The 23,844-nt window shown below is 38.3% G+C and overlaps 2 protein-coding genes across 2 annotated transcripts; one reads left to right on the plus strand and one right to left on the minus strand.

Moving 5' to 3' along the window:
• Positions 1-2,925: 2,925 nt before the first annotated feature.
• On the minus strand, positions 2,926-3,351 carry si:ch211-215c18.3 (uncharacterized). The gene is made up of 2 exons (XM_054625180.1): positions 3,224-3,351; positions 2,926-3,123 (listed from the first exon to the last, which is right to left on the minus strand). The coding sequence occupies exons 1-2, from the start codon at positions 3,339-3,341 to the stop codon at positions 3,017-3,019; spliced, it is 225 nt and encodes a 74-aa protein (XP_054481155.1). The 5' UTR covers positions 3,342-3,351; the 3' UTR covers positions 2,926-3,016.
• A 9,549-nt stretch (positions 3,352-12,900) lies between these two features.
• Positions 12,901-23,067, plus strand: f11r.1 (F11 receptor, tandem duplicate 1). Its single transcript, XM_054625925.1, has 12 exons — positions 12,901-12,949; positions 15,512-15,575; positions 15,702-15,814; positions 18,948-19,007; positions 19,706-19,822; positions 20,334-20,477; positions 20,629-20,831; positions 20,930-21,032; positions 21,334-21,441; positions 21,908-21,920; positions 22,064-22,130; positions 22,302-23,067. The coding sequence occupies exons 3-12, from the start codon at positions 15,763-15,765 to the stop codon at positions 22,335-22,337; spliced, it is 903 nt and encodes a 300-aa protein (XP_054481900.1). The 5' UTR covers positions 12,901-12,949; positions 15,512-15,575; positions 15,702-15,762; the 3' UTR covers positions 22,338-23,067.
• The last annotated feature ends 777 nt before the right edge of the window (positions 23,068-23,844 follow it).

Here is a 23,844-nt window from a genome sequence, read left to right on the forward strand (position 1 = left end):
CTAGTAGTATAATACACTTCCTGTAAGTCGCTTTGGATAAAAGCGTCTGCTAAATGACTGTAATGTAATGTAATGTAATGAAGGGCCCCATTTCTTCAACTTCTGTCCTTTTAGACTCTTTAGCTGCACTTCTCTTTGAACAATCGCAATAAGAAAATAACTAGAATGTGACTCCATTGTTCATCTAGTATTTGCCTTTACATGCACACTCCCTCAGTCCCTTGACCATTAAAACATCTCTCACAATAAAGTTAAACATTTATAAACCCACTGCAGGGATTTGATCACCATGAATATAGTTCTTGAAACTGACATGAAGTCCTGTCTCCTTTCATGATACTCTAGAGACATATATGTGAGATTGTGTCCTTTTGGCAAATATCAAGCACTGAGCTGCTTAGGGGTTTCAACATTACATGCTTGTTTATTTTCATTGTCATCCAAGAATTGATATCATACTGTTTTTCGGGAATAGGCTTTTCCCGGTAGATTGTTAAACTTTTGTGCACTGGAGGAAGAATTCCTGAGATATTTTACTTAAATGAATAAGAAGCAATACCACATTGTGTTGAGCTAATTTAATTTTTTTATATCCTGCTGGATGATTGAAAAATGACAATCCACCATATTTTTTTAAGCTGACCTATTTCCAATGTAACCAGCAACTATACTGTAGGTGTCAAATAGTGAAGTGAAAAGTACACATTTGCCCTCTGAAAGGTATAGGCCGGTTTATATCAGATGTATCAAACATAACATGTTATAATGAATCTGTTAATATTTAAATGTCCCGGTAAATCATGACAAGGAGCAGCATACACCCTACCACCACCCCGGGATTGAATATAACTCAACCATTTTCATTATTGATTACACTAACAGCATTCATTATTGATTTCTTACAATAAGATTGGTAGATCCTGATGTACGTAGGGGTTCAACTTTATAACTTCAATACCATGAACACACTCTATGCTCGTAGGGGGCTGTCAAATGTTAGTGCTAAACAAGGGTTCCCCCTGCAGGCCAAAAGTTCAAGCAAAACTGTCAGTAAAGCTACAGAAACTAAATGCTTTGAGGACATCAAGTGTAAGAGGAAAGCCAGATTGATACACAATCAGAGCTTCAGACCTTTTAATTCAGTCCATTTCTAATGCTGATTAGGCAATTGTTTTTAGGGTCTTGGAGAGCATATATTTTTAATCATCTAGAGCAACAACAAATAATTTTGTTGTTGGCAAGAACCTATTCTATATAGAAATAGTGAGTTGTGCAGATAGAACACAGGAAACTTTTAAGTGCATAACCTTTATTAGTTATTATAGTTTTGCTATGGCATTTAGCACACCTTGGGTGGTCGAAGAAAATAAACAAAAACAAGCTGAGTTATCTATTTGAAAATATATATATATATATATTTATATGTAAGTAATCTTTGCAAATAATACTTCCATCATGAAAGAATTGTAATATTAAACAGAAAAGCAGTGCGGACACAAATATTGCTGAAAATGTGACATCAGAGAAAAATATAAAATAGCATTCAAAATAAATTGGCAGCATAAAGAGAGCTTACAAAGGCCCTAACTATGTGTATGGAAGGCATGTGCATTGTAAACATAAAATATTAAAATAGAAGCAGCTTTGAAAAAAGACGCAAAGCTACAATATTCTTTCATACTACACATATTCGGTGTACATTAAAACATGCGTACTTATACAGTAGGAAAGCGATGTCTAATTTAAACAATATTTTTTTCTGTGCAAAATATAACACTTTTCACCACACACCAACCTTGGGCGATGTCTGTCAATCAGTTATTACTTGAGCTGAATAAATAACAATTTCATCATTCAGCACCAGTATCACCATAAATACAATACTGCAGCGCTCAAACCTCCGCATCCTCAACATCATTACACAGACTTTGCAAAATAGCAGTTTAAACAGTTGCACATCTGCATGTCTTTTTAGGCTGTATGGCAGATGTTGCATCAAAGCACTGAGTGAAACATGGTTCACTGACATTAGAGTATTTTTCCCAAAGGTCATCCCAATCAAGTATTTGTCTTATTGCTGTCCAAGGGGAGTAGAAAAGAGACTGTAACAAGGTGACCCTCACACGGGGGTCCGTTATTACAGATGTCTTAATTCTATTTAAAGGTACTGGAGGTATCAGAGATTAGCATTGCTAGCAGGAAAGGCAGTGTTTGAGCAGTTATCCATTACTTTTACTCAATAGCCATGTCAGCCACCTGAATACCTGTCTAGGTTACATACTTTATAGCTATAGTTGAGCAAACTGGTGAGACTGTAATATAAACCAAGTTAAAATAAGCGGTTGAACTGACAGAAACTCTCTAATGAGTCGGTATCTTAATAAATCCAATCAAACAGCTTTCTGTTCCTTTAGTGTTTGAGGGAAGTTCTCCATTTTAATGCCATCGTATATAATCAACCCGTTTGTCTTCAGAGCATTAATATAAGGTGCACTAAATCTATTGGAAGCATTTGTTTTTCTTAAACCAAATATACAAAAAAACACAAAATATATATTTGTTCGACCCTTAACGACATGATTTTTTAATGTCCCAAATCATCTTATTTACAAGGGGGACCTCATCAACGCAACAGATTATAATAGAAAATAACACTGTTCACTGTTGCATTTGTTTGTAATGTTTTTCGATTTATATTGTCATGATTTATTTCCCCTTTCAATAGCATTGCTAAACAAGTTGTGTTCAAGGTACGGTGGTGGAAATGAGGCCTGTTATATAAAATCTTTCACACCACAAAGGGTATGTTTTTAAAGAATAGCCCAATGGAAGGTTGATTTCATCCAGTCGGATTTATTCAGAGGAGGTTTCAAGGCTTCTACACTCTGCCTAAAGAAATGAAAGAATAGAAAATAAAATCATCCCACACAGAGTCAACCACCTACTATCAAACCACAGTGAGTCACAAATCATGTAAGAAAGGTCCATTGAGTCGATACCATGTAAAAGTGAGGGTTCACGGGCTCAGGAGACCCACAGCCATCGGAAGTGACATGACCAGAGACAAAAACCATGGTGCTGATTGGAACATCACACTGATTGCAGAGCAGATCGGAAGAAGCCCTGCAATAGAGGAGAATTAAAGTTTAGATATTTTTTCAGTTGATGTTTCGAGGAAAAAAACAAAGACCCAAATAACCCAAAACATCCAAACTCTACTCACTGTGGTGGACGGCCATGCTGTTCTCCTTCCAGCTGCTGCCCTGGTAAACCCTGCAGGTGTAGGTGAAGGGCTTCTCGTCATCCAGCGGGGCCCAGGTGAGGCGGCACAGATTGGGCATGACCAGGCTGACGTTGCTCCTCCTGCGGTCGTCCATGGACACGTAGACGACGGCATTGGGGTAGGTGCTGCCCACCAGGCGGCTGTCCTGCCGATACTCACAGTAGGGTCCGGGGACCTGGTAGGTGGGTGGAAACTCACAGTCCACCCTGACGTTTCGCTCCAGGTAAGTTAGACACGGAAACATCTGAGGCCCGCGAGGAGTGAACAGAAACGTATACACTGGGTTCACTGAAAGAGATGCAAACAGGATGTGAATAAAAAAATGATCTATTTTTCAATGTTAAATAAAGGTAGCAACATACAGACGAAGCCAATTCTGCGCAGTCTGCGAGAGCACTGTACTATGGGATTTGTTTTACAGAAGCACAATGATGATCCCAAACATAAAGCCAAAACTACACAAGGACCTATGCCAATATTTAGTAAAGACATCTTGGACAGCAATGACAGCCTTGAATCTAAATGTCGACAGATCTGTTTCAGTTTTGACGCATCAGCTTTAAAAAAACCTGTTATGCAGAGTTTTGCCAATTGCAGGCACAAGTTATTATCATTTTAATATCATGTTTATGATATATGTGGTTAGTTTCATGGTCCTTGGTTTTTGTTTTAGTTTGATTTCTTAGTTTGAACGTTCTCATCTCTTGGGTCTTGCCTTGCTTTACTTCCTGTCTTTGTGTTTCCCGCCTTTGTGATGATCTTCCCTGATTTGTTCCACCTGTGTGTAATCACTCCGCTCTGCTCTCCTTGAGTATGTATGTCTGTGTTAACCTCTATCAGGTGTTTGGTCGTCTGCATTTGTTAGTGAAGTTTCCTTCTTCTTCTTGTCATATTGGTTTGTCCTCAGTTTGTTTGTTCTTTCTGTACTTTGTATTGCTGCTGCCTGGGCCTTCAGTTTTGTTTTGGAACCAGCTTTTTGCTGTTAAAGCTCAAATGTTGCCGTTCGGTCCTCTTTTTGAATTGAAACATGACTGAAAAAAGACACTCTTGTCATTTTGCTCTTCAGTTGTCTTTCTTGTCTGTCATTTTAAAGGAACATCTTTAAAATTCAAACTGTGGCAGAAGTAACTGGATTAACCAGCCTCCATTAGCTGCTGTTAATACTATCCCTTCCCCTTGATGCTAACTCATTAACAATTATTTATGCATTTATTTCATATTGAACACTTTGGGGCTTAGCAGAACTTTTGAATATATATGTTAATCAATAAAAAAAAAAAGAACATGAAGATGTCCAAGGAGATGATGTCACTAATACAGTGCTGCGTTGTTACATTTTTGACTTCCTGTCATGGACAATCTGAACTTGATCTCACATTGACTGAGGCCTACTTTAAAACAATAAAACAAGCGTTTTATTACGTTTCAGTAAGGCTACAAGACTTTTCTTTTGCAACTATATCCATGTTTTTGTCATAATCATCCATTGGCCGTTAGAAAGCCAACTTAGAATGGATGAGCACAACGTATAACTGACTTTTGGCTACAAAGACACTAGCCTAGATGTAACAATCTGAAAGAGAAACAAATAGAAAAAGAATGACACATACTGTGAGTTGTTTGATGCGTTATCATTATCCTGCCAAAGAGGAGACAGGCCGTGGCGAACAGCTGCAGCTCCATGGCGACTGCTGATCAGATCGATAACCTTCACACCGCCTTAGAGCCCCTGCAGAGTCCAACATGGGCAACATGAGAAAGGTGCACATGCAGCCTAAGAAAACTACACAAGATGCTTAGCACAACACTTCAGAGACACAAAAGCATGCAACCTCTAAGTAGCCTACAACTGCACCATAGGCCACCGTGTCCTCTAGCGCAGTGATGGCGGGCCTGGATGTGCAGCTCTGCAGCCCAAACTGCAGATACAGGACTACGCCCATGCAGGGTCTCCGCTCTGCAGCAAGCTGACTATCTCAGTTCGGTTAAATTGGAAATATATGCACAAAGTCGGACTTCCCGGATCAATAACTCGTTAGCGACAAACGATGCGTCTCTGTAACCCGTAGTAAAGGTTAACAACGACAACCTATCTTTCCAACTTCACCGGGCTGCCTATCATCCCCTGACTCTATGCGCATACTGTGTCCTTATTGCCCGGACAGCCGTGCAGACATGCTCCAAGATACACGTCAAAAATGAAAATGTTCCAACACTGACACGTCTGAACCTTATTTCTCCTCTCTGCAGATGAGACAATCGGTCTTACCTGATATGTGGTCCCTGTCCCGCGTTAGAGCAGCGCCGATGTGCCGCTATGCAGGGCAGCAGCAGCATCAGCACCAGTAGAGCAGCACTCACTGTTGGACTCAGAATACTGTTATTGCTCTGTAGACTGCGTAGTCACTTAGACATGCACACATACAGATCGGCTGTCATCCTAAAAAAAAATACTAAAAATCCAAAAAAAATACTATAATTGCACAGCAGGAATCCAGGAGCAGGAAAATTAATTTCACTTTTATTCAATTCATCAGGGAGCAAGGTTTGAGAGATGTAATGCTCATTAGTTTGTCATGCGTACCCTATGTTTGAGTCGATGAAGTGAAAATGTATACATAATGGCAATCATTTTAGATTCCATAGCGCTACTAAACACTACACCAATTATTGTTTTTGGGAAGCTGTCCTATCTTGATGCAGAGGAAGAGTTCCCTCTGCAGGACAAACATTGGAACACCAACACACATATGACAACGCGAAATATTTTTGGTGACATCTAGTTTTAAAATTGGTCAAAGTGTGGAAAACATTCAAGCCTCCTATGGCTTAAACAGCCCTGAGTTTGAGAGTTAATTTAATTCTAGATTTGTTCATACCACTCATTCATTCCAGGCTTGTGGAGGGATTTAGCTTCTTAAAAGTTAACATAATTTACCTGGAGCTCTGCAGTTGGCTAGTTTCTCCACTGCAATAACAGTGACTTGCAACTGTTCTTGTTCTAATCATATCTTATTTTTGCTCTAGTTCCATGATAGCACATGTACAAATGTATTGCAGTGTATTTAATATCTGCTGTAGCAGCAGGAGGGATTTTATTTATAAATGTGAATGAATTACATTGACTTGCAATGATCTGCAAAATACGACATTGGACATCATCAGAAAGTTGGACATGCAGCCCTAGAATACCATGATTAAAGCAGGAAAAAACAGAAGATGCTTTCAATCCACATAAAGACACAAAGTAAGCATGCAAACAGAGTGCAAACTACACCATACAGTATATTACTGTATCCAACTGGTGCAGTAATAGCAGGCCTGGGTGTGCTGTTCTGCCTGCAGCCCAATGCGGGCTGCAGATGAGACTACACCTACGCTGTGTCTTTACACTATGTACTGGGTCAGTGGGACATATAACAAGCTATTGCAAGTGAACACATTTAAGAAAATATATATATATGCATTTACATGGATACCAATATCCAGTATACATATTTGAAGATTAATAAATAGGATGGTATTGCTATTGAGGGAAATGCTATTATCACTTAGAAGTGAAAATGATTCAAAACTGCATATTTTTAAAAACAGGTCATCCCTGCAGTGTATTGTCCCCAAAACGTGAAATACACAGATGACACCTTCATAAGCAAAACTTAAGTAGATTTTTCATTTTAGGAAAACCGGTCCGAAGCATATCATTTAAACAGTCATTTATTGATGATCCAAGCGGTTGTGTGTGGGGGTTTGGGAAGTTTACTACACAGATTACACATGAATGTCAAAGACCCAGCTGTGCGCTGTGTGTTCATGTGTAAGACATGTCTGATCTGGATACTGTAGATGCGTAACAATGTGACAGTATTCTACGTTTCCAGTGTTCCTGCTTACTGTAAATGAAGTGTGCTGTTCTGAAATAAAGGCATAAACAGTACAAGAACAAACTGGGGCAGCATAATGCTTAGAATAATTTCCTTCAAAATAGAAGCTTTCTTTATACTGGGAAAGCATTAATGCAGGAAATGGAGAGTTCTTAGTATGTTTTTGGTGGCCAATCCTTATATGTTGAAAATACATTTCTTATAAATGCAGGAATTCCAACTATATCAGACAGTTTTAAATCAATGCATGTTGCAGTTTGATAGTATAATAAAAGTATAGCTTCATAATATAGTACTAATAGTATAGTGTACATTGACGAGGCTCTGTGTTTCATCTGCAGTGTATCAACAGCAGCGTCAGCAGAGGAGCAGCAGGGATCACAGCTACAGAATCTTTAATGAATACTTTTGGCAGGGATCACTACACCTGCTTAATCTGCTTTTGATAGTGAAAAGGGAGGAGACAACATTGTACAAAAAATGTAGTGTTGATATATTAAATAGAGTACAGTGCAAAGGGACAGATACCCTCTGCTTTTATTGTTTGCTGTGGGCTGTCTTTCAGAGACCTCTGCAACACTTCTGTCAGTGTCCTGGGAGACTGCTTCAGTATGGCAGTTGTTCAGCAACTGTCCAAGAAGGACCTTGACAAAATGGATGAGCAGTGTGAAGAGGATAGGCTGCAGTGGATAAATAGGATACAGAGGAGCCAGTGGGTTTCGCTCAGTGGATTTGACAAGATGAATTTCTGGTGGATGTCTTAGGCAACACTAACTAATATAATATCATTTTATCAATGTCCTTTAAGTTGAGATGAACATTTTGCCAAGATATACATAGGCTATATACCTCTCATTTACTAACACTTGCCAATCAGTGTTTACCTACCTAGCCATGCTAGTGGTGTTGGGTGAAATGTCCCCAAAACTATCGTACTGATTGCCAAAGAATTTGGTACATACATCCACCTGGACTCAAGAAAGAACTGATTCGTCTTTGGTGATCGAAGGTCAAAGGACAAGTTCACTGTGACCTCACGTCCGTCCTCTTCTCGAAATACCTTGGGAATGCTTTGAGTGCACTTCCACTTGGACTGAAGGACAAGGGTCATTGTGATCCAACAAAACACGCTATTGGCCAACAAAATAATGAATATGCTAATTCCGAAGAAAATTCTGATAGGATAAAATTAATAAGTGATAACATCTTGGACAGACATGGATGTAAACTGCAACTATGCTGGTTGGAGGAGGCATACAACTAACTGAAAAGCGTTAATTCAAGTGTTAGATATACTGTGTATATACATATATATATATATATATATATATATATATATAAAACACACTAAAACACCTCGGATCTCTTCATCATTCTATTTCAGTAAATTTTTCAAAAAACAAAACTGTGCTTAACAGTCAACATCTGGTAAGCACAACGCTTTCAAATTTAGTGTGGACATCCTAAAGATCAGTTGCGCTTTTGACATAGCCCTCTTTATTGTCTAATTCTGGCCCTCTGACTTCTTAAATGTAATATTAATATACTTAGAAATGATAAGAATATTAGCAGAACACTCAAACACTTATTATATCCTCCTGTGTGTTCTTTTGTTTTTTTATTTAATGCAGACGTTAATGTAGTATACATCTTCAATTTACATACATTAAATTTAAATATCTGCGTATTTGTGTTTAATATGTAAATTTTAACTTATGTAGCAAACGTAGCTGAGAAACTGATGCCACGTATTGCACTCTCACACTGAATGAGGAGTAAATGTAGAACAGCTGCTGAGGTGTCTCAGCTGATCATAACCTCATCACAACATTTCCCTTTTCATTCTCATTCAGCCTGAATTCAATCTTTCAATATGAGGCCAGAGGTTTGTGTATTGACATGCGATCCTCTGTCCTGTGGTAAGACAGAGGATAAAAATCAATGAAACTCTTATTCAATACTGAGAAATGTCCCCAAAGTCCACTGGAGCAGCATTTTCTCCCCCCTTCTCTCTCCCCACTCCCCTTTCTCTCTGTCCCCCTCCCCTCCCTCTCTCTTCTGTTTCTTCTATAAGCCGACCTCTACTGTATCTACCCCTGGCATCACACTGCAGAGCACTGAGGAAAGCTCAAACTGCATCAGACAAGGTGAGAATGATTCATGCACTATTATTTACTGTATATGAGCTATGGTAAAATATTGAACTGTGCTATGCACAATGCTTTTCTTTTAGTCTGGATGAAATATTAGGTTTAACACTGGAGTCAGCACTAAAGCAAATACTTGAATGAAGGCGAGAGAAGCTTTGCATCGAGCAAACAAAATAGAGCTGAACTGCTTTATGTATTTTTTTAACATATTAAACACAAGTAGGCAAACAATCAGCGTGTGCACTCGACAAAGGTTTTGCACAGAAATGTGTCACTGTTGGCAATTCACCAGTGAAGTTTGCAGTTCATCTCTTTGCAGCGTAAAAACAGTGGGGCTGTAGTGTGTTCAGTATTATGGAACAACGACTTTTCTACAGTAACCTCTGCAGAAGTGTGGTACTAATGTCTGTGAAATCTGACCCTGCTCGATACAGCAAAGTCAGCTATATTTGATTTGAACCTCAATAATGTAAAGACCAGACAGCTAAATAAATAGGCTGGCTGTTTGGTTCTGATGTAGATTAATTACCTGATGTTAGTCAGCTCTGACACTTTTATTCAATATCCCTTTTTTTTTGCAGGAAACTTGGGAGAATGTTTTTCCTTGCCACAATTTTACTTTTTGGTAAGATCATTTATAGTTTACATAATGTGAATAGGGGACTTTTTTCCTGATATTGCAAGTTTTTTTATTAGATTATGATTTATTTATTTTTTGGGGTTTGTTAAATATCTGATCCTCTCTCTGTGTTATACTACTCATAGGCTTTGCATCAGCCCAGAAGGTGATTCAGTTGAACTACTGCTCAATAGATGAGCACAACCTTAGGATGGATTGCAAATATGCAGTTCCCGCTGAGTCACCAGAACCGTTTTGCAAGTATACAAACGGTGAGAAACTCTATGACACCACCGACCCCAATGAGGAGCAGCATGCGCCCTTCAAGAAGCGCGCCAGGGTTCGCATCTTCCCCGGCAACATCTGTCGCCTGCTGTTTAAAACCTTGCCCAACGGCAAGTCCAACTTCACCTGCAACATCAAACTTCCTGACTCAGCCACTGCGTCCAAAACCTCAGTGGTTGAGAAAAGTAAGCTGCTTGTGCTCAATGTCATTGTTAACCAAAGCTTTGCACATCCTGTTTTTTTAGTTTTTTACAAAAAGAAAACATTTGAGTGACTGCCAAACAAAACGCTCCTCCTCCTGAACCTGCATTATTTTTTCTGATTGCAGAGCTCCTCCTCCCATGCTCAGGGTGGAGTGTCCTATTACAAAGCTGCAGTGGTCTACTGCTGACCTTGATGACACTTCCCATGCTGATGGAAATTCACTGGCTGTGATCAAGGCGCCAAATGGCTGCATACGTTAACACTGCAACCCCATAGTCATCTGGTGACGGCTGTTGGACTCGCCTGAAGTTGTGTGTATGCACAAAGTGCAATGTTTTGAAATTAATACGATATATATATTTGGTATGTCCAAGGCCTGCTAACTCTGCATCATGCACTCAATAGTAAGCACACGTACTACTGCATAAACTTTATACTCTACAGTACTCCCACATATAAACAAGTTATTGAAATGCATAGAAATCTGTTGGATCTGTGTTGACTTCTGACAGAAATGTTTAACAGGGTGATGAGTAAAGAGCATGAATGTGAATTAGTCTTAAACTAAAAGTCTATATTCTGTAATATTTAATATTTACATTCGGTAATTTTAGGGATTTTATTAAATGTAATGAAGGATATTCAGTCTCAATAACAAGAAGGGGGGTGCTATGTATGCAGCAGCAAATAATAAGAGAGATGAAAACTGCTTAACCTTCGAGTAATTACAATTCTCAACTCAAAAGTGATGCAACATTGCGCTCCGCAATGTGACTATAATGCCGAGTATCATCACTCTTTAAGGTAAGCAATCTATTTCTCCTGACTGAAATCTGTCCCCTGTGTCTTCTTCTTGGCTGCCAAACAATGAGGGCAGACAGAGGCGACCTTGTGCCACACAGGCCCACAAGTGGAAGATTGCGTTGTATTAGTCGATAAGAACTGGGTAGGGTAACGGAGATAGCTTTGGCAGGGTCTAATCTAATGACAAGCAGAGAAACAAAAAACTTTAAAACTGTTTGTGACGTACTACTTATGGATGCATGAGCAATAAAGTCTCTATTCTATCCTATTCTATTCTATTCTATACTGAGGAGAGGATGTATAAGCTCCCTTGATTATTGTGACACAGAAAAACAAAAACACAAACTCAGTTTTCATTTTGCCCTTCACTTGTGCCTGAAACACATGACCCATGTTCAGCCGAGGCTTGTTGTCATACATATACAGTAGATTTCTGAGCGCTATAAGTTCAGTCAGATCCACAAGGTTATATTTATACATGGACACTGAATATGCTTTATATGGTGCAATGTTTTCTCTGATAATGTAAAGGATTTTTACTCGTACGTATGTATCATAGTTGAGTTGGTGGTGTGTAGCCAAAGCACAATCATTTAATTGCACTAAGAGGCACTGCTGTACTATGAACTGTATTATGACAATAAAGTGAATTCAAACTAAACGGCATCAGAGAAGAATAATGCTCATTAAAAGAAACCAACCAACTTATTAAATGTGTTCGAGCTCTAGCATGCATGTGCACAGTTAGTGGGTGCATTTTGCTGAAGGTGCTAGCGGTATCCTGTAGAGGGAAGCACTGGGTGGAACTTGATTGTACACGAAAGTGTCAAAAGGAAGGAAATGATTGCAGGGACAACAGTCATGAGGAAATACCAAAGTTTCAAAAATATGGAAAGCAAGGTATTGTGTCTGAGCAGGAAGTTTTGGGATTATCAGCAATAAATACATTTAACTGCACACACAGGCTAAAAGAATGTGTCAGTGCTTTACAAATGTGGGGATTTCTCTGTGAAGAGCAAATATTTGTCCATGTAATCACTAGTATGACTATGAGCTCTAATGTGCTGCTAAAACATCATCCACACTTTGGAACCTGGCTGCTGGGAGTTACTCCCATTCAGCCTCAAGAGTACTAGAGTTAGCTTTGGGCTTTTATGATTGGGTGATAAGGCCTCACAGTTGGTGTTCCAGTTCATCCCAAATATGTTGGCTGGGGTTGAGGGCTCTGTGCTGGCCAGCCAAGTTCTTCAACAATCTCAGAGAAACCTTTCTGAATAGATTTCCCTCTTAACATTGTCATGTTAAGACTTCCCTTAACTGGAAATTAGGGGGAAAACATGAAAAAACTTCCCAGATAATAATAAAAGCACCCAAAAGTATGTGTCTGGATGTCCCCATTTTTAGCCACATGGTGTAACCTACATTTACAGAGTGAAAAGATGGAGAGTGACAATATCTTTTCTTGTAGAGGAGTAAACAGACCAACTGTTCAAACAGGTCAGACAGTTTGTATTCCTCTTGTGGTTAATTCGACATTGTACAGACAAAAAAGGAACTCCTCACAGATTTGAGTCAGCATGTTGCTTAATCATGCTCTTCAATTCTGCATATATAAGCCCTTGTGTACCACATACTGTTAGAAATTACTGCTGTTTAGTACTGAGGTATTCCAGACGACTGAATCCAGCAACGGAATTCTATCCACTGAATAACAACCCAGGTGAATATAAACCCAGGCTATGTTTATAGAAATTTCATTTTCACACTTGAATATCACAGGTGATAGATAATTTGTATAAATGAATGCTGTTCTTATATAAAATGTATTATATATATTAAAGAATACAGCTCTGGAAAAAATTAAGAGACCACTCCAAATTTTTCTTAAATCAGCATCTCTATGTGTATGGCAGCCATTCCATTCCAGTGTCTGTTGAATTCCAATACAGGCACACCTGATTCTACTTAATGAGGTACTGATTAGGTGATCACCTGAACCAAATCTTATTTAATGAAGAAAAGTATAAAAAAACAGTGCTGTGGTCATCACTATCCTCTTGCAATAGGACCAGCTGGATGGCAGAAACAGTGCTAGTAGTACCTCAAAAGTAATTGGAATATGACTAATATATATATAATATATAATATGACTATTGACCATGCCAAAAGAGTTAAAAAGAAAAGTTTTTTGTGAGGAAAAGAAGGGTTCAATTCTGGTTTTACTGGCAGAGCGATACAGTGAGCGTCAGGTTGCTTCCATCCTTAAAATTTCAAAGACGGCGGTTCATAAGAACAAGGTCAAGCAGCAGACATTAGGGACAACAAAGCTACAGACCGGCAGAGGACGAAAACGACTTCCACTCACCGGGATGACCGCCAACTCATTTGGTTAGAAACAGGCTTGTAGGGGCAGGGCTGAAGTTGTCTAAAGCTAGAAAAAAGCCCTTCATCAACGAGAAGCAAAGAAGAGTCAGGCTGAGGTTTGCAAAAGACCATAAGGATTGGACCATAGAGGACTGGAGTAAGGTCATCTTCTCTGATGAGTCCAATTTTCAGCTTTTCCCAACACCTGGGGAAAATGGTTAGACGGAGAGCCCTACAAGCCACAGTGTCTCACACCTACTGTGAAATTTGGTGGAGGATCGGTGATGATCTGGGGGTGCTTCAGCAAGGCTGGAATCGGGCAGATTTGTCTTTGTGAAGGACGCATGAGTCAAGCCAAGTACAAAGTTGTCCTGGAAGAAAACTTGCTTCCTTCTGCTCTGACAATGTTCCCCAACTCTGAGGAGTGTTTTTACCAGCAGGACAATGCTCCATGCCACACAGCCAGGTCAGTGAAGGTGTGGATGAAGGACCACCAGATCAGGACCCTGTCAAGGCCAGCCCAATCTCCAGACCTGAATCCCATTGAAAACCTCTGGAATGTGATCAAGAGGAAGATGGATGGTCACAAGCCATCAAACAAAGCCGAGCTGCTTAAATGTTTGCGCCAGGAGTGGCATAAAGTCACCCAACAGCAATGTGAAAGACTGGTGGAGAGCATGCCAAGACGCATGAAAGCTGTGATTGTAAATCAAGGTTATTCCACCAAATATTGATTTCTGAACTCTTCCTAAGTTAAAACATTAGTATTGTGTTGTTTAAAAATGAATATGAACGTGTTTTCTTTGCATTATTCGAGATCTGAAAACACTGCATCTTTTTTATTTTGACCAGTTGTCATTTTCTGCAAATAAATGCTCTAAATGACAATATTTTTATTTGGGAGAAATGTTTTCAGTAGTTTATAGAATAAAACAAAAAAAAAAATTTTACTCAAACACATGCCAATAAATAGTAAAACGTGAGAAACTTCACTTCATTTTGAAGTGGTCTCTTAATTTTTTCCAGAGCTGTATATATTAAATATAATATAAAAGAAACATATAATAGCCTATGTTAGTGTTGTACAACTGTATGTCTGCTGTCTTTGGACAACTATCAAACATCATTCAACAGTCAAAATGCATCACATTTACCTCATTCAAATTTATTCAACCTTGATATGAAATTTTGCATTTATCCGCAGTATCAATGTTACAAATACATTCTTCATGTATGTAAGGTTTATAGTCAATGTATAGTGCTGTGCAATCATACATTTTTTTAAAAAACTTAAAATAGAGGTCCCATATCTCCAAATAAACATACTTACTGTATGGCAATTTAACCTTATAATGGTAAATAAATAATAGAAATGATAGTCTAACAAAAGTTTCATTGCAATTATTGTCACAGAACTTTTTTGTCACTGATTATTAAACATTATAAAATCCACAGCCCACATTAAGATATATTAGTTTATTGTTTTTGTTTCCAACATCATGACTGAGTTGATATGATCTTACTTATCACAGATATATTTTGATTTTTATATATATATTTTTTATATTTAAACATTTTAAGAATGCGACCGTATTTAAATTTCTGCTTGGTGCATGACAGTTTACCTTCTGCTGTTATCTCGGCGTGCGATAGACAACCCCATGGTTCACCACAGCCTTCATCTGATTCATCATGGCAATATATTTAACCCAGTGTGAAGAAGGAACCGAAGGAGCTTGAACACACGAACATTTTAAATGTGTGTCAGTGGTTGAGGGTTCAAAGACCTGAACTGGGTCTGTGTAAATATCACCTGTCTCAATAAACGACCAGATGCCATTGTTTTCCTCTCCATGTAAATGTGCTTTCTTGTTTTCTTCTGGTCAAACCTGTTTTTCCACTCTATGTCGTCACCGAGGCACCTGAGAGGATCCTGTTACCGGAAGTCACCCAGCTTGTTGTCACCTGGGCGGACTCCTCAGGTGAGCGCGCTGTTACTGCGGACAGAAACGTCGAAACTGTGAATTAACAGTTGGGAACTACAGTCGCCTGGTTGTTTATTCGACGCAAGAAAACAACATTTCTGCAATTTCTTTGCCCTTTTCCAGGAGTAAAGTTAAGAAGGGACGTCGTCGTGTAGCAGAAAAAAAAAGGATCAAACTGGTCAACATGTTTGTCAGCTGGCTGGTTTCGGTGGCTTTGTTCTTTTTCGGAGCGACAGGTGAGTGGTTTTTGGCGAAGTTTGTAGAAAGTTAACGCTTAAAAGGTATTTATTGTTGCACAGTTTAACTCCAAAAACAAGAAGAAGAACAGCACCAGTAGAAGATATGTTGTCCCTAAACGTTAAAAACCAAATGTTGGGAGCTTTGTTGTCGCTAATCATCCTCAAATTGAACTCCGGCCTGGTCCCTGAAAACAAATGCTGGCCTGTTCTTCTCAGCTCAGAATGACGAGGTGAAGTTGACTTCAGTGAGCATGAAATAGGATTATCTTTTTGAAGCCTACAATTCTTTTTTTTTTTAAATTTATATTTACAATGTCTCTTTAAAATAAAATGACCGCAACAGAGCAGAAACTGTAGGCCTGCTAAAAAAGTTGAAGATGTTGTAGTTCCTCAATTTGCATTGTCATTTCAGCATAAATTTAGGACGAATGCCCTACAAATACAACATGTGCTTCCACATTCCTGTTCCTTTTAATGTATGGCCTTTTACACAAACGGGTAGATAGGATTATTATAGAAGTATAATGTAAAAGCTGAGGCCACAGTTGGATCAACGATGAACACACTAAAGGCCCCTGAAGAGTTGATTTCCACTGCATCTTATTAGGATTCATACAGTACTATCAGTGGGTGTGAACACAACCCAGGGTTTCAGCTTTCCTCTCACTTGTCAGTGCAGTAGCTCTATACATTTGTGTTAAGATGAAACTTGTGCTCTCTGAATTGTGATATATTTACTGTGTTCACAAATCAAACTGCCACTCATCATATGATCAAGGTATTTACATTTTTTGCATATTTGTGGGTGGATGGACCATTGTTTCCAGTGAGTAACCTCTAAATCAGGCTCTGGTTACTGATAACAATTTATTTTTAAATGATTATTTTGACATAACTATGTAGTAACTATCAACCTCACATTCACAATCTTGACTTGCGACGGTGTAGAGGTTTTCATGAACATCAGGAAATCTACAGTATAACTAGTTCACTTGCTCTGTGCTAGCTCAAAACCTTTGAAAAACAAACATTTTTCATTCTGCAGCAAACTCTACTGTTTGAAATGGATGCTTTAACATTGTTGCGTTGAGCAGAAGAATTTACTGCCTCGCTTTAAAATTGAGGCTTTCCCAACCCTGAAACTCGCAAAGTATGCAAACAAAGAAGTCATGGTGGACTCTGGTTTCATTTTACACTGGAGGCTTATCTCCAAACCAAAACTGTGACGTTGCCTTATCTCAACTGTGAGAAACATCTGCAGGGTGCCAGGAAGTCTGAATGTCATTTAAATAGCTACAATAAAAATGCCATTTGTAAATTTGAGTTACAGAGAAAACGCCCACTGTTGGATACACATATTAATTTAAAGTCTTGCTATTTGTATATTTTCATCTTGTAGTAAATTTGGGTGATGTGTACAATGAATGACTTTGCACACAGTTAATGATTAAATGGCTCCTGCTGCTAGTCCCTGTAGTTGAAACTTCTCCGTACAACACAGGGCTGTCAGACAACAATCTAGTAGGTAAATGGCGTAACTCCCAACACTTAAAATAATTGCAGTGTGTTGTTATGTGAAGTGGTGCGATAGGTGCATATATTATGCGACTGTGTCTGCATGCATTAATAATGTAGTCGATCGTGTCTCTGTTGTAGAACCACTGCTGTGACTTAAAAGACACAGTTTCAGACAGAACGTTGGGAGTTTCACCGGAGGTTTTCTGGCTCAGCGGACAGGAATGAGTCTTTTTTTTATTTTTGTCCACACCCTGTTGACTTGTGAGCATGCTCAGCGCGTTTGACAGGGGGTGTGATCTTTAACGTGATGTCATACGGTTGGCATCTGAACTTGGATAGCAGCCTTTCAATAATTGGTGAAACAGTGCTGGGTCTTTTTACATGAATGAAGACCAATGCAGTTATATTGTGTTGGGCTGCTGCTCACTGTTATTTACATTTTTAACTTTATTTCCCAATCAATCAAGTGATTAAGTTTATAAAATGTCAGAAATTAATAATAATTTTCTCATTGGCAAATTGATTCATTCAAGTTGCTAATTTTATCCAACAAACAGTCCAAAATTAAAATAGTTATAAATAATTCAGATATTCCCTTTAGCATTATGGAAGATAAAAAAATCTTGTAAATATTTACATTTTAGGATTTGGAACCCGTATAGTATATAATCTTTGGCATTTTAAAAACAACTCATTGAATATCAAAACAGTTGCTGATTAAGTTGTACTGAAAATATTCAGGTCTGAAATTGCTGCTCTTGAATTTTTTAAGCATGATTGTCGGTTCTTTCTCCTATCAATCATCTTTTGACATAAACCTCTTCCATGTTGTTGGCAAGTGATTCCACTTTTCAGAGCAGAGCTACGATCTCAGATGTAATTCTCTGATGAAAAAAATAATGTAGAACTGAGGCTGCTCTCCATCCTGACTGAATCAGCCTCAGTGCTACCGTCCTCATTTCTGCTGCAACTTCTTGTGTTCATACTTGAATATTACAACACAGTGCTTTTATCTTCTTCCTCAATTGGCCTTAACCTCAAAAATACCAGCTTCCAGATGTCATTTCCACTTTAAAAAGCATGATTTCCTCAGTCTCCTACTTGTGAAATACACATTTGTCTTTAATTTGATGTCATTTCGTAAATGATGAAATATGTTAATCCTTTTTTTTGTAACATGGTTGATTTAACAATGTTAGCTCCCGCAAGAGCCCAGTTACTACAACTAGACTGTGTCTACTTTGGATGGGTAATGCTGCTCCTCCCACAGAGAAGACTGCAGTCACTGATTAAATAATCATATCCATCAAGACTAAAAGCAATAGATGTACTTAAAGGAAGTGAGAATTTAGACTCCACATCCTTTTTGTGGTGATAAACATCTGTCATGCAAGTCTTAAGAGGCAATATTACACCCTCAGCAAACTCCAACTGAATGAAATATGTCATGTGACTAACTTTTGTGTAAAGTAAATCATATATGCTCATTAAGTTTGTCTAGTCTACTGTAATATTTGTTCACCAATGCAAATTACAGGGATTTATTAACAACAGCATGTTATGTTACTCCAAAGTCTAATTATGTGTTTTCTTTTACTTTCTGTGTGTCCAGGTGTAAGAGGCTTTTCAGTCTCCACCAGCGACCCAGATGTGCGGGTGAAAGAGAATGAAGGTGAGTCCGGAAAATCAAAAATGGTTTGGATGTAGTGGAGCCATTGGATTCCTTAATTATGTGTCCCAAAGTCATTGTGTTTCCACTCTTTAATTAGCTCTGTTTTAAAGAGCAATGATGGGATGGTTGGCTTTGTCTCATTTCTCAATAGGAGACTATCGCCGTGCAGTAATCCTGCTCACAGTCTTTCATTCTCTCCGTGATAGAGAGTGAAGTTTTGCAGTGGAAATAACTTTGCTAAATGTGTGTTGCTATAAAAGGAGAACAGAATTTATTTTACAACAGGTAGTACATTTTAAAAATCTCCACCGGTTATGTCTGTAGCTGCCATAGCCTCAACCTATAGTTACATGTTTGAGGAAGAGCACATCAGCTACAGCATGGCTACGGCGAATGCATTGGTTCTGTTGGGACTTTGTAAATTGCATACAGACTTTTTGTAACCTGTAAAACACCAGAGTGCAACAAAGTAGATAGTGTACCTACAGCATGCTGATCTTTGTAACACCTCCTGTCTTACCACTGGAGTAAAGAATGCTTATGATTTTGACTTATGGCGGCCTACGCGTGTTTAAAGTTTTTTTTGTAATAATTCCTTTTTTTTAATTTCATATTACACAATTTTAGTGAAAGTATTGTATACAGTACAGTATAGCCATGTGTTCATTGTGGATTTAATGTGAACTCTGTTATTTCAGGGACTGACCTTACATGCACGTATTCAGCCGACTTTGGTGCAAACGCCAGAGTTGAGTGGAAATTTAAGGACTTGAAAGGCTCACAGACGTATGTCATTTTTGATGGGAAACCAACAAGTAAGTAGATGCACAATAATTTGTATTGCCTCCTTTTGCATCCTATTTGTCTTAGTTAGAAATAATATCTCAAAAAACTACTTTAAAGATTTTAATTACATTTGGTGGAAAGTTGGATCAATACAGAACTGATCAATGTTGGTAACACGGAATCATCAGCAGCCTCACCATTTATAAAGCATTTCATTTTTTGTGCCCTTAACTCCTGAGCTGTGAGGTGTAGAATAAAAAAAAAAAATTCTGTCTCCTTGATTCCTTCCCAGTGACAACACAGTTTCCCTGTAGGCACTGCCCATGCGTACATATCCATATTTAGAATTTTCTTTAAAAACAAACTCCATATCTCAACCAGTCTTACATTTACCTCCCAAAAAGGTATTCTTTAAAAAGAAGATAACAGTTTCTTCCTGTGGCCAATACTGTATGACATAACATGATACGACGCACAATTCCTAAATGTGCGCTCTGAATGTTTTTGAGTCTGTGATTTGATGCTGCCGCTCTTCCACAGCGCCATATTCCAACCGGGCGACGATGTACGGTAGTACTCTGAGATTCTCCAAAGTGACCCGTTTGGATAACGGCATGTACGACTGTGAGGTGTCCGGCAGCAACAGCCAGTTTGGGGAAGTCAGAGTGAAGATGACTGTTCTGGGTGAGGATCCTTTGTAGTTAACAAACACGTCTCGTATAATCCACCCAAACTTTTGTCCCTACCATAAAATATAAGTTGTGTACTGTAATGGAGGTTGTGTATTACTGCACATGTGGCGACCAGTTGAAAACTCATGTTTCATGTCCCACAGTGCCTCCGTCTGCGCCCTTGTGTCGGGTCCCCAGCTCGGTGACGACGGGCAGGACGGCCATGCTTTCCTGCCACGACAGCGTTGGCTCACCTCCGTCCAAATACAAGTGGTACAAAGACGGCATCCTTCTGCCCACTGAACCCAGCAAGAACGCTGGCTTCAAAAATGCAACCTACAAGCTAAACACAGAAAACGGCAACCTGGTCAGCTACAACCTATTACTTTGCACCATCTCTACTGTGACAGATATTGTCCCCATGGCCTTTAAAAATTAAAACTATACCTCCGTCGGTCTCTTCAGGAGTTTCCCACTACATCAAAGAAGGACTCGGGTCAGTACCTCTGTGAGGCTTTCAACGATGCTGGACCTCCTCAGCGTTCTAAACCCATTACAATGGAAGTCCGTAAGTACTCTTTTCTTTAAATACATGCTTTATCCTGAGCTTACATATTCAAGAGACAGACATGTTTAGACCAGTTTCAGCCACTGCATGCCAACACTTAAAGGATAGTAAACAGGTTTGACAGGATCAATGGAGCCAAAAGAAACTGCAATGCTCTTCATTAAGATACTACTATCATTTTCATTTGATCAGATGGGTGTCACAACAGTGTTAGGTTTTGATTCTTCAGTTTTTGCCACACCCTGGTGTTTGACTGTAATTCACCTCAAATTGTGATTTTTTTTTTTTTTTTTCCTTCAAGGTGACCTGAACACTGGAGGAATCGTTGCTGGAGTAATAGTGGCTCTGCTGCTAGTGGTCCTGCTGGCATTTGGCATTTGGTATGCCCACAAGAAAGGATATCTGCCCAGTGAGTTTGTCGACATTATATTTAAATCATTGCATTCACTGTGATCAGCAATATTCTGATAATCATAGTTGATATTAACGGTTACCTTAAACATTCTTAAACAAGTCATAGAAGGTTGTCAACTCCACACATTTTTGGCCCAAAGTTAATTTGAAAAAAAGCAATATTTTGGTCATAAAATCACTATGAGGCAAAATTTTGATTCTACTGGCTACAAGCTGGAACAACCAAAACATGAGTCAAATCACAAACTACATAATGACACTATCTACAGTTGCATACATAAAATGACCAAAGCTAGGTATCTCAAGATCAAGAGAATATTCTAGAAACCTAATACCAGATCGGCAATACAAAATACGTGATACTTATTCTGACTGTTATATCATTATTATACTGTCTGACTATTCTAATATGTACCATGTACTTTATCACTCTGACGTTGTTTCCTTTATTACCTTTACAGAGAAGACTGAAAGGTGAGATTTTCTTTTTTTAATACCTTCTAGACTTTAGCACATAATCTACAGACTGACTTAACACTATTTCCTCAGTGAATTGCTGGTTTAACTGGTCTGCTCTATGACTAGCTCAACCTGTTCTTTTTTTTTTCTCCCTTTAGCAAACCAAAGCCCAGCGTGGTCTACCAGCCCGCATCATCATTGTATGGTGGTGGTGATGATGAAGATGTAAGTATGAAGGTTGTTGTTATTCCAATATATTTATATCTTATTCAGGCATCTTTGTTGTTAGTTGAGGACAGTCTATAGTTTTTTTTTTTTGTGTCTATTGTTTTTAGTTCAGACTGAGAGCTGTTGGAAAAATGTTTTGGTTCTGATGTTTGTAATGTTTGTTTTCAGGGGGAATTCAAACAGAAGTCTTCATTCGTGGTATAGTCTTCATAAACGACAGGGGATCACAGTTTTTATTGACATCTTTCTTTTTATTTGCTCCTTAGCTTAGTGTGCTTGTTGAGCTGAACTGTCGACTTAAGTGTCTCAGATGCATCAGGCAGGATATGAGACCTCTTTTATATGTTGATATTTTAATAGAATGAGATGTAGCTATCAGAGGCCCCCTTTAGCCTCAGACATGTTTCCATCTTTATGTTTGTAGTGTGTGTTTCTGTGTGCTCCTGATTTTCTGTGCTTCCTAATGCTATAGAACTTTATTTTATTTTATTTTTTTTGCCAAATGATGCATCTGCATGTACATCAAATCAAATGGAGTCAAAGAGGAAATCCAGGTAAATTAACTTATTTTCGAAGGAAAATGGACTCAAGAGTATAATAAAGCTTGATAAAAAGCTTTTTACAGACACATTTTTATTACATTTACTGACCCATCGCCTTAAATTTCTCCTGGACTACTCTCTTATTGGTCGGTGTGTGTATGTAAGCTGAAACATTGAAGGAGCTAATATTTTTTTATTTCTATTAAAACGCTTTTTGTAAATACAAAACTGTTTTCACTTTTTTTTTTTTTTTTTTAACAATGTAAAGGGTTATCTCTGAGCATCTTTACATTAACCGGAAAATCGACTACTGCTCGTATGAAATAGAGCTGATGAATCAGCTCATGATTGTAACGTTGCCTTATGTATTGGTTAATAAAAAGTTAAACTGAGTTTACTGTCGTGTCAACAAGGTAATATTCTGCTTTGTACAAACACAGTTAACTACTTTATAAAATGCTTATCTTTGCCACTTAAGTTTTTCTTTTTGATGTGTGTCAAAAAAATTACCCTTTTACTGACAACCCTGGCTTCAAATTAGAGAATTTGAGGTGAAGACTGACTTGTTATTGTAATTAATAAAATAATCATATGACAAAGGCACCAATAAACAAACAAGAAATAAAATCTGAAGGACCAAAATAATAGACTGACAACTGCTGCTGGACTCTTACAGCTTGGACAGCCTGACTGCACATTTGAATTGGCAGTGATTAAAGTATAAATACACCATCAAGATTTCCCACATGCTGCATATTATCAACACCCTTTAATGTCCATAAAGTATATAGACCTCTAGTATGAAATTGAAAACACAACACAAAGTATGAAATTGACAAAAGTAAAGTTTACATCTACCTTGCAAATTGTCAGAGGACATTGAACCCAGTTAATATTGACATTCAGTTCACACAAGAGCGCAATATTCCCATTAAATGCCATAATACAATTAGACACTTTCCTTTTATGACCCACAACAATATTTTCAGTTAAGGAAATAATACAAAGTTGTGCAAATCCATGATGTCACCGCAGACAGGTTTCAAAATAAAATGTATTCACTTAAATGTAGTATACAGTACTATCTCATAAACAGTAGTGTCTGCTTTATTTGTTACAATATAATTAGGCAACCTTTTTGTTTTTGTTCTTGTGCCCAGCTCATATAA

The sequence above is a fragment of the Anoplopoma fimbria genome, chromosome 24, assembly GCF_027596085.1.
Source record: "Anoplopoma fimbria isolate UVic2021 breed Golden Eagle Sablefish chromosome 24, Afim_UVic_2022, whole genome shotgun sequence".
In the NCBI taxonomy this organism is placed as follows: Eukaryota; Metazoa; Chordata; class Actinopteri; order Perciformes; family Anoplopomatidae; genus Anoplopoma; species Anoplopoma fimbria.

What these genes read in the sequence shown, in the direction of transcription:
- f11r.1 (XM_054625925.1), top strand. Translation starts at nt 15,763, where the DNA reads ATGTTTGTCAGCTGGCTGGTTTCGGTGGCTTTGTTCTTTTTCGGAGCG. An exon ending in ACACAGAAAACGGCAACCTG is followed by an intron (nt 20,832 to 20,929) that starts GTCAGCTACAAC and finishes CGGTCTCTTCAG; the next exon opens with GAGTTTCCCACTACATCAAA. An exon ending in ACCCATTACAATGGAAGTCC is followed by an intron (nt 21,033 to 21,333) that starts GTAAGTACTCTT and finishes TTTTCCTTCAAG; the next exon opens with GTGACCTGAACACTGGAGGA.
- si:ch211-215c18.3 (XM_054625180.1), bottom strand. Translation starts at nt 3,341, where the DNA reads ATGCCCAATCTGTGCCGCCTCACCTGGGCCCCGCTGGATGACGAGAAG. An exon ending in CAGCATGGCCGTCCACCACA is followed by an intron (nt 3,124 to 3,223) that starts GTGAGTAGAGTT and finishes CCTCTATTGCAG; the next exon opens with GGCTTCTTCCGATCTGCTCT.